This window comes from Leptodactylus fuscus, chromosome 10 (assembly GCF_031893055.1).
Source record: "Leptodactylus fuscus isolate aLepFus1 chromosome 10, aLepFus1.hap2, whole genome shotgun sequence".
Classification (NCBI taxonomy): domain Eukaryota; kingdom Metazoa; phylum Chordata; class Amphibia; order Anura; family Leptodactylidae; genus Leptodactylus; species Leptodactylus fuscus.
In genome coordinates, this window is record NC_134274.1 from 2,417,729 (window position 1) to 2,428,826 (window position 11,098).

Here is an 11,098-nt window from a genome sequence, read left to right on the forward strand (position 1 = left end):
CTTCACTGACATAAGACCAGAAACTGCCTTTAAGATGAACGTTGAGTCCAACTCCACTGCTAAGTTATAGTCTAAGACGTCTTCAGGCTTCTGTGAGGCCGATGGCAGACCGCTGTATTCCTGAGGGTGTGTATGACTGGAGTGCGCGGAGCCTCATGTGCGCGTTGTGTCCTGGGACGTCCCTCTGAGGTCGGCTAGCTTTAGGCTAGCATCTTGTAGATCCCCATTGTCAGGAGCAGCTGATGGAAGAGCGCTGAGGAGGGAACAGGAGACTCCTAAAGTTATTCATATCCTAGATATGCTCATATCAGCTGCTGGGAAAGCTGGGTTATCCTATTCGGTTCCTCACGGGTTGTCACCCAGCTTTGTAGTCTAGCGGCAAATACCGTGATAACATAATGGGCGCTACAGGGTGTTCGCTGCTAAGACATGGGAGTCCGGATTTATAATGTATTGTATTATTATTTCTTATATTTTAATTGTGCAAGTAGTTCCTGGAGATTGTTATGGGGGTACCCAGCTTTCCCAGGAACCATTTGAGGTAGCATTCCCCTGTAGCTGCTCCTATAAAGATAGAGAGCCCCTATAGCTACACCTATAGAGATAGAGAAACCTTTTAGCTGCCCCTATAGAGGTAGAGAGCCCCTGTAGTAGCACCTATAGAGGGAGAGAGGCCTTGAAGCTGTTCCTATCGAGGTAGAGAGTCCATGTATCAGCACCTATATGGGTAAAAAGCCCCTGTAGCTGTCCTATAGAGGTAGAGAGCCCCTGTAGCTGCACCTATAGAGGTATAGTGCCCCTGTAGCTGCCCCTATAGAGGTATAGTGCCCCTGTAGCTGCTCCTATAGAGGTATAGAGCCCCTGTAGCTGCACCTATAGAGGTATAGAGCCCCTGTAGCTGCCCCTATAGAGATAGATAGCCCTGTAGCTGCCCCTATAGAGGTATAGAGCCCCTGTAGCTGCTCCTATAGTGGTATAGAGCTCTTGTAGCTGCCCCTATAGAGGTATAGAGCCCCTGTAGCTGTCCTATAGAGATAGATAGCCCTGTAGCTGCCCCTATAGAGGTAGAGAGCCCCTGTAGCTGCCCCTATAGAGGTATAGAGCCCCTGTAGCTGTCCTATAGAGGTAAAGAGCCCCTGTAGCTGCACCTATAGAGGTATAGAGCCCCTGTAGCTGTCCTATAGAGATAGCCCTGTAGCTGCCCCTATAGAGATAGATAGCCCTGTAGCTGCCCCTATAGAGGTATAGAGCCCCTGTAGCTGCCCCTATAGAGGTAAAGAGCCCCTGTAGCTGCACCTATAGAGGTATAGTGCCCCTGTAGCTGCCCCTATAGAGGTATAGTGCCCCTGTAGCTGCCCCTATAGAGGTATAGAGCCCCTGTAGCTGCCCCTATAGAGGTATAGAGCCCCTGTAGTTACCCCTATAGATGTATAGAGCCCCTGTAGCTGTCCTATAGAGGTATAGAGCCCCTGTAGCTGCCCCTATAGAGGTATAGAGCCCCTGTAGCTGCCCCTATAGAGGTATAGAGCCCCTGTCGCTGCTCCTATAGTGGTATAGAGCTCTTGTAGCTGCCCCTATAGAGGTATAGAGCCCCTGTAGCTGCCCCTATAGAGGTATAGAGCCCCTGTAGTTACCCCTATAGATGTATAGAGCCCCTGTAGCTGTCCTATAGAGGTATAGAGCCCCTGTAGCTGCCCCTATAGAGGTATAGAGCCCCTGTAGCTGCCCCTATAGAGATAGATAGCCCTGTAGCTGCCCCTATAGAGGTAGAGAGCCCCTGTAGCTGTCCTATAGAGGTATAGAGCCCCTGTATCTGCCCCTATAGAGGTATAGAGCCCCTGTAGCTGCCCCTATAGAGATAGATAGCCCTGTAGCTGCCCCTATAGAGGTATAGAGCCCCTGTAGCTGCTCCTATAGTGGTATAGAGCTCTTGTAGCTGCCCCTATAGAGGTATAGAGCCCCTGTAGTTACCCCTATAGAGGTATAGAGCCCCTGTAGCTGTCCCTATAGAGGTAGAGAGCCCCTGTAGCTGTCCTATAGAGGTATAGAGCCCCTGTAGCTGCCCCTATAGAGGTATAGAGCCCTTGTAGCTGCCCCTATAGAGGTAGAGAGCCCCTGTAGTTACCCCTATAGAGGTATAGAGCCCCTGTAGCTGTCCTATAGAGGTATAGAGCCCCTGTAGCTGTCCTATAGAGGTATAGTGCCCCTGTAGCTGCCCCTATAGAGGTATAGAGCCCCTGTAGCTGCCCCTATAGAGGTATAGAGCCCCTGTAGTTACCCCTATAGAGGTATAGAGCCCCTGTAGCTGCCCCTATAGAGATAGATAGCCCTGTAGCTGCCCCTATAGAGGTAGAGAGCCCCTGTAGCTGTCCTATAGAGGTATAGAGCCCCTGTAGCTGCCCCTATAGAGGTATAGAGCCCCTGTAGCTGTCCTATAGAGGTATAGAGCCCCTGTAGCTGCCCCTATAGAGGTATAGAGCCCCTGTAGCTGCCCCTATAGAGATAGATAGCCCTGTAGCTGCCCCTATAGAGGTATAGAGCCCCTGTAGCTGCTCCTATAGTGGTATAGAGCTCTTGTAGCTGCCCCTATAGAGGTATAGAGCCCCTGTAGTTACCCCTATAGAGGTATAGAGCCCCTGTAGCTGTCCCTATAGAGGTAGAGAGCCCCTGTAGCTGTCCTATAGAGGTATAGAGCCCCTGTAGCTGCCCCTATAGAGGTATAGAGCCCTTGTAGCTGCCCCTATAGAGGTAGAGAGCCCCTGTAGTTACCCCTATAGAGGTATAGAGCCCCTGTAGCTGCCCCTATAGAGGTATAGAGCCCCTGTAGCTGTCCTATAGAGGTATAGAGCCCCTGTAGCTGCCCCTATAGAGGTAGAGAGCCCCTGTAGCTGTCCTATAGAGGTATAGAGCCCCTGTAGCTGCACCTATAGAGGTATAGTGCCCCTTTAGCTGCCCCTATAGAGGTATAGTGCCCCTGTAGCTGTCCTATAGAGGTATAGAGCCCCTGTAGTTACCCCTATAGAGGTATAGAGCCCCTGTAGCTGTCCCTATAGAGGTAGAGAGCCCCTGTAGCTGCTCCTATAGTGGTATAGAGCTCTTGTAGCTGCCCCTATAGAGGTATAGAGCCCCTGTAGCTGCCCCTATAGAGGTAGAGAGCCCCTGTAGCTGCTCCTATAGTGGTATAGAGCTCTTGTAGCTGCCCCTATAGAGGTATAGAGCCCCTGTAGCTGCCCCTATAGAGGTATAGAGCCCCTGTAGTTGCCCCTATAGAGGTATAGAGCCCCTGTAGCTGTCCTATAGAGGTATAGAGCCCCTGTAGCTGCCCCTATAGAGGTATAGAGCCCTTGTAGCTGCCCCTATAGAGGTAGAGAGCCCCTGTAGTTACCCCTATAGAGGTAGAGAGCCCCTGTAGCTGTCCTATAGAGGTAGAGAGCCCCTGTAGCTGCACCTATAGAGGTATAGTGCCCCTGTAGCTGCCCCTATAGAGGTATAGTGCCCCTGTAGCTGCCCCTATAGAGATAGATAGCCCTGTAGCTGCCCCTATAGAGGTATAGAGCCCCTGTAGCTGCCCCTATAGAGGTATAGAGCCCCTGTAGCTGCCCCTATAGAGGTAGAGAGCCCCTGTAGCTGCCCCTATAGAGATATAGAGCCCCTGTAGCTGCACCTATAGAGGTATAGTGCCCCTGTAGCTGCCCCTATAGAGGTATAGTGCCCCTGTAGCTGCCCCTATAGAGATAGATAGCCCTGTAGCTGCTCCTATAGAGGTATAGAGCCCCTGTAGCTGCCCCTATAGAGGTATAGAGCCCCTGTAGCTGCCCCTATAGAGGTATAGAGCCCCTGTAGCTGCCCCTATAGAGGTAGAGAGCCCCTGTAGCTGCTCCTATAGTGGTATAGAGCTCTTGTAGCTGTCCCTATAGAGGTATAGAGCCCCTGTAGCTGCTCCTATAGTGGTATAGAGCTCTTGTAGCTGCCCCTATAGAGGTAGAGAGCCCTTGTAGCTGTGCCTATGGAGCTATAGAGCCCCTGTATCGGCACCTATATGGGTGTCCTTTCCTCCATGTTCCAGGCAGCTTCTCGGCACCTATAGCAGATCTCATCGTGTGACCAGTCTACAATCAGCTCCTCATATCTCAGCTTCTTTATTGTGAATATTTGGGAAGGGGTTGGGGAATACTGAGCAGTTTCCATTGGAGAACATTACCTGCGAGGCCAGGAGAGCCCAAAGATGCAGAACCTGAAGCAAGAGCAGAGAATACGAGTTATAGACACACCTGTACTGGACACCACTGTTCTGTATCAGCGCTTCAGGATAGAGTGTAAGCTCTATGGGGTAGGACCTGTTATTGTGTAGGAGTCACCCCTATAGCTCCACCCCCCTGATATATCACATCCTGGCTGCCCTACTGGTTTGTACTTTGATACCAGGATCATTGTGTGTAAGGGAGAATAATTCTCTATATTAGGAGATGGGGCATTATATGGCCGCACAGACAGTCAGCGCCCACCATGTCCCCTCTGTATAGTGTGTGTGGGCACAGACTCAGGCCCCATGCACACTGAGAGTTCCGGCCGATGCTGTACATTGGCGCGCAGTATTGTAGGGAGTCGTAGTCACATCTTAGGATGGATCCCCGGGATCCTCTCATAGGATACATACTCTGCAGTAAAAACTCCGCCACCAGGACGCCTCCCGTCTGTTCTTTCTGCTGTTTCCTTTTTCCGCATGTCTACCAATATAAAACAGAGCAGAGAAACCTCCAGTCATGTGATAGAATGTAGCAGTCGGTGATTATGTACAAGTGTTACCGTTTGTTACATTGCCTGGAAACCATCAACAAGGTGGTGTTAATGGATCTGATCTGCTTTCAGTGTTTATTGGGTATCGGTTGGGAATGAGCTGTGGGTCTTATTGGCCTAGTATAGCCATAATCCCTCCTACGCCAGCCTGCTTGTTGATGGTTTCCAGAATGTTTGTAGATACTCCTCTCCTACATGGTGTAAAGGCTTTGCAAAATATTTAGACACAAACAGAAAAGTTGCATATCAGATATATCTAACATGTATATATAGTATGTATAGGCGCTTCTAGAATATTCTCAGCAGAATCCTCCTCTGGGTCCTCGGTGTAATATAATGGGCCGATGATCTTCTTCTGTACGTACCACAGGGCAGGAGAACTTCTCGCTGTCACACAGATACGTCTCACAGTGCAGCCAGACTTTGGATAACTTAGGAACGTTCTGGAAGCGGAAGGCGTTAAACTGGAAAGTGGCGCGACTGTTCTTCCCATTCTCATGTACAATAATCGTGTCATCAGACGGACAACTGCAGAAAGAACAACATGTCTGCACATAGGGGGCGGTATAACAGTGGCTATAGACTCATACAGCGCATTACCTAAGTGATATATTCATCATCATCATCTGCTCCACAAATATACAGTAACTATGTAATAAATATAACTAAACCAATAATATCAATGTAACAATAATATAAATGTAACAATAATATAAATGTAACTGCACAATAAATATAACAATAATATAAATGTAACTACACAATAAATGTAACAATAATATCAATGTAACAATAATATCAATGTAACAATAATATCAATGTAATGATACAATAAATATAAATCTATAATAGCACTGTGCCATAAATGTAACTATGTAATAAATGACCAGATCGGTTCCCCCTATAGCCTTGTATACAGCCACATTGTACACACTATACCGTAGTAATAGACGTCTTACCCCTTACTTATTAGTTGCCATTGTATGTGATAGGCGTAGTCCGGGGACGGGGTGGCCCAGCAATAGTTCAGAACAACCTTAAACCTTAAGAACAGAAGCAGAAATGTTGGTTATAAAATTCCTCTTTACAGATAGGACAACACTATAAGAATCGGTCGTTCACCAACGAGGAAAGTTTTCTCACACATAATATTTCATACAGTTATTCTTCAGCTATATACTCCTTAATGCCATGAAAACAACTTGTGCAAAGTAATACTGCCATATACAACCAAGATAATACTGTCATATACAACCAAAGTAATACTGACATATACTGACAAAGTAATACTGTCATATACAACCAAAATAATACTGTCATATACAACCAAGATATTATTGACATATACAGCCAAAGTAATACTGCCATATACAGCCAAAGTAATACTGCCCTATACAACCAAGATAATACTGTCATATACAGCCAAAGTAATACTGCCATATACAACCAAAATAATACTGTCATTTGCAACCAAGATAATACTGACATATACAGCCAAAGTAATACTGCCATATACAACCAAAGCAATACTGCCATATACAGCCAAAGTAATACTGCCATATACAACCAAAGCAATACTGCCATATACAGCCAAAGTAATACTGCCATATACAACCAAAATAATACTGACATATACAGCCAAAGTAATACTGCCATATACAACCAAAGCAATACTGCCATATACAGCCAAAGTAATACTGCCATATACAACCAAAGTAATACTGCCATATACAGCCAAAGTAATACTGACATATACAACCAAGATAATACTGTCATATGCAACCAAAATAATACTGACAAAGTAATACTGCCATATACAGCCAAAATAATACTGCCATATACAGCCAAAGTAATACTGACATACTGTATACAACCAAAATAATACTGACAAAGTAATACTGCCATATACAACCGAAGTAATACTGCCATATACAGCCAAAGTAATACTGACATATACAACCAAAATAATACTGACATATACTGACAAAGTAATACTGACATATACAACCTAGATAATACTGTCATATACAACCAAAGTAATACTGCCATATACAACCGAAGTAATACTGCCATATACAGCCAAAGTAATACTGACATATACAACCAAAATAATACTGACATATACTGACATATACAACCAAGATAATACTGCCATATACAACCAAGATAATACTGTCATATACAACCAAAGTAATCCTACCAAATAATATACAGTGTCCACATAACACTCCCCTATATACAACACATTGTACCGCCCTATGGTTGATCACTTCTGATCTTTTCATACCTGTTGCTAATTCCTTTGGCTTCAACCCCAGCAAATAAATCGGATCCGATGTCGGACGTTTCCACCACAAATGGAGCTTCTTTCTGGGTGGAAAACTTGGCATTCTTTCCAGACAACAATAACAGAAAAGCAACAAAAACAACCAAGAACACAAAGACAAATAGAAATCAATGGAATGTTATCAGGTGGAGAGTAGAAGTGTCATCTGCAAAGAAAGTCTCAAGCGTTACATATTACCGCCACACTGTGTAAGGGAGATAGCTGGGTGTGGTCCTTATACAGAGGCGTTACAGTGTATGGACTGTTTTAGCTTTCCCTAGTGATTCAATGTGTCGATAAAGAAGAAGAAACAATGTTTCCGATTGTTTATTGTTTTGTTTCTACAGATTCTTTGTATCTTAGTGTCTCCATGGTCACAGACTACAGATATCACCTTAAAATTGTGCAATGCAACGTGTGAAATAATTCTGGTAGATTTTGCCTCGTTGTATCACACAGAGATCCCCAACATTCTCCAGAACCGGTCTCTTCTAGAAGAACCTACAGTGTACACACAAGGTGTCAAGGACCCAAATTATCCATTAAGTGATGTTTGTGATGGGAATGTTTGGAGTCTCTTGTATATTTCCCCTCCGGAGAGCTTCCCTATGTTCAGATAGAAGTGACATCATGGGTTACTTTCACTTAAGGGGGTTGTTTAGGAATAGAAAAAACATGGGTGCTTTGTTCCTGAAACAGCGCCTCCCTTGTCCACAGGTTGTGTGTGACATTGCAGCCCCATTTACTTTAGTGATACTGAGCTTACACAAGCCATGGACAGGCCAGGACAAAAAGCAGCCAAAGGGGTTCAGTATTATGGATAGCCCATGTTCATTACAACAGCTCACAGGTTGTCCGACTGCTAGGACTTACAGTGATCAGCTATAAACTGTTCAGTTCCTCTGCAGTGCCCCCACAGGGGAAATGAGGCATTACACGGCACCCACTGAAATCAATAGGCTGTCTATGTAACACCTAGATGTGCTGAGTCCTCCATGTCAGAGCATCTATTCACTTCCTCTGCAGTGCCCCTACAGGGCAAATAAGGAATTACATGGCACCAACTGAACTCTATAGGCTGTCTATGTAACCCACAGATCTGCAGCGAGATGGGCTCTCTATGTAACTGTCTCGTCACCAAATCATTTATAGAGGTCCCAAACAAAGGGCGCTTATAGGATCCTGCAAAATACCCCCATAAGACCAAGCACATGGCATAGGAAGAGAGCGAGGTGGGCAGTGCTGAGGAGGGGGCGTTTGAAAGACTCACAGAGTAGAAATTGAGAGACAATGTGCTTTCAAATGATCCCGAGCTCCCATTCTTCACATGGACTGTGGCTACTCTAGAAGAAGGAAAAAAATATGTAAGACTGAAACATACATGAGTGGAACGCGCCCGGGGGGTCCGTACTGGAAATGCGTTGGCAGCCAAGGAGCAAACTTACCTTTGGTCAAAGGCAGCATGGCTGACCAGATAATTGGATTGATAAGTGCAGGTAAAAGTGTAATTCACCGGCTGACTCTTGACGATCAACGTGCTGTCATTGGAGACTATGGAGTTGTAAAAGTGGTAGATTGGGTTCTTGAACTGGAAAATAAACCCAAAGTCACTGAATGGTCCTTATGGATCTTATATAGGGCACAAGGTGAGAAACTGTGTAAGATGTCTCTATATGCTCCAACATTAAGGCCAGGGACCTGCAAAATGGATGGGATTCTGGCTAATCCTCTCCCCCCCCATTGCAGAGAAATATCTGCAGTAAATATGCTGGGATTTCCAAAACCGTCACATTCTGGTAAATCGCAGCATGACAATGATACAGGAACGCCAGTGACTTCTGCATCGGTAGGATTTGAAGAAGGCTGCTCTATGTATTGCATTACATTGTATTACAGGCTGCTCTATGTATTGCATTGTATTATAGGCTGCTATATGTATTGCATTGCATTGTATTACAGGCTGCTCTATATATTGCATTGCATTGTATTACAGGCTGCTCTATGTATTAGCATTGTATTGTATTACAGGCTGCTCTATGTATTGCATTTTATTATAGGCTGCTCTATATATTGCATTGAATTGTATTACAGGCTGAACTATGTATTGCATTGTATTATAGGCTGCTCTATATATTGCATTGTATTACAGGCTGCTCTATGTACTGCATTGTATTACAGGCTGCTCTATGTATTGCATTGTATTATAGGCTGCTCTATATATTGTATTGCATTGTATTACAGGCTGCTCTATGTATTGCATTGTATTACAGGCTGCTCTATGTATTGCATTGTATTATAGGCTGCTCTATATATTGCATTGCATTGTATTACAGGCTGCTCTATGTATTGCAATGTATTATAGGCTGCTCTATGTATTGCATTGTAATTAATGATCAGACACCCTGAGGTTCAAGATCCCTCGGGGCTCCAATATTAGCAGTATAAAAATGGTTAAAAAAGGAAAATACCTAAAAATGTTTGCTATTTTCAATTTTTTCACTGTTTGTGATGTCATTTTGGCTGCAGAGTAAGCTCGTAAGAAAGTTGCATAAATGCAGTTTTTCTATAATTCTAGCACAAAATTGTTGAAAAATTTGTAACAAATTAAATTTTTGGGAAACCCGATCACTGATCTCTAATTGTAGGCACAAAATACTGTCAGATCAGAGCGCCCCCTAATGGAGGCTGCAAGCAGAAGTTTCATCTGTGAACAGGAAGTTGTGACTGGCGCTGCGACCTTATGGGCTGATCCATATCTGCTGGCCAATGACATTGACAGATAACGATTTGTAACAAAAAAAGAAAAAATTGGAACAATATTTCTCAAATATTTGTTAAAGCAAAAGTACTGAAATCTTATATCGATTATACTGTATATTCCATCCTATTCTATATATTATATCTTTATATTATTTAGGTTCTAAAATTCACTAAAAATCATAGAAAGAATTGTAGCAATGGGTTAAATTTATATTAAAGTTTCTCATTTTAATCTAAAAGTAAAATAAAAAATAAAAAAAAGTAACAAAACCAAATAGTGAAGGTTTCGCTCACATCAGATTGTGTCCCGCAGTAAGACTTGTTCCTTGGAGATAAGTCAGGGATGGTGAATTGATAATAACCAGACTCGATGATTCCGTTATAGCAGACGCCACCGAGCGCCAACTGGTTGATCTCCCATCCATACGGGCACTCTGGGATCTTGGCCACAATAGATTTGGGATAGCAATGGACTATGATCACATCTGGAAGTCAAATTAAGGCAAAATCTGATCACCCGTCACCTCCAGAACAGGAAATGTCATTTTATAGGATATACATTGTTGCAATTTTGTTTTATAATTATGTTATTTGTTGCATGTAAAACAAAGCCTGTATATAACAAGTGTATACAAAAATTCTACAAATGATGCAGCCATTCTGCTAAAATTTGGAAATACTTTAAAGATATTGGCACAAATTTAATGCTGGTTTTTCATTTCCAAGTCTAAACATCTACAAGAGCTTACAGATTGCGGATCTCTTGTATTACGTCAAAAGTTTTATGGTTAAAAAAACTCAAAAACTAGTAAAAGAGCCAAACCCCCGGCAATGGTGAAAGTGAAGTTTATAGCAAACATTGAATCAAACCGCCATACTGTATGTGTGACGCGACTCACCTGCCTTATTGGGGACGCACTTGCCCGCAGAGCTAGCAATCAGGATCGGGAACAGCGCCAGGGTAAGAAGCAGCATGTCTTCAAGATCAAACTAACAAACGTTATGAGACAAGACGGCGGACAGAGAGCGCAGGGCTTGGGGCTCGCACTAATCAGGACGGACACTTATGTCTCCATCTCTTCTATTCCTGCAGAAGGAGACGGAGAAAGAAGAAATCATCTGTCAGACAAAGAAAGTTTTGGTTACAAAATCACAGACGGCAAAAGATCTCAACGCGATTCTCCTTATTACGATTTCTTACAGGGGCGATTTGTT

General features: G+C 43.9%; 1 protein-coding gene across 1 annotated transcript; it reads right to left on the reverse strand.

Moving 5' to 3' along the window:
• Positions 1-200: 200 nt before the first annotated feature.
• On the reverse strand, positions 201-10,858 carry TECTB (tectorin beta). The gene is made up of 10 exons (XM_075258205.1): positions 10,783-10,858; positions 10,178-10,368; positions 8,569-8,711; positions 8,394-8,466; positions 7,085-7,188; positions 5,757-5,840; positions 5,163-5,325; positions 4,658-4,727; positions 4,202-4,234; positions 201-253 (listed from the first exon to the last, which is right to left on the reverse strand). Exons 1-10 carry the CDS (start codon positions 10,856-10,858, stop codon positions 201-203), a joined length of 990 nt encoding a protein of 329 aa, XP_075114306.1.
• Between the last annotated feature and the right edge of the window lie 240 nt (positions 10,859-11,098).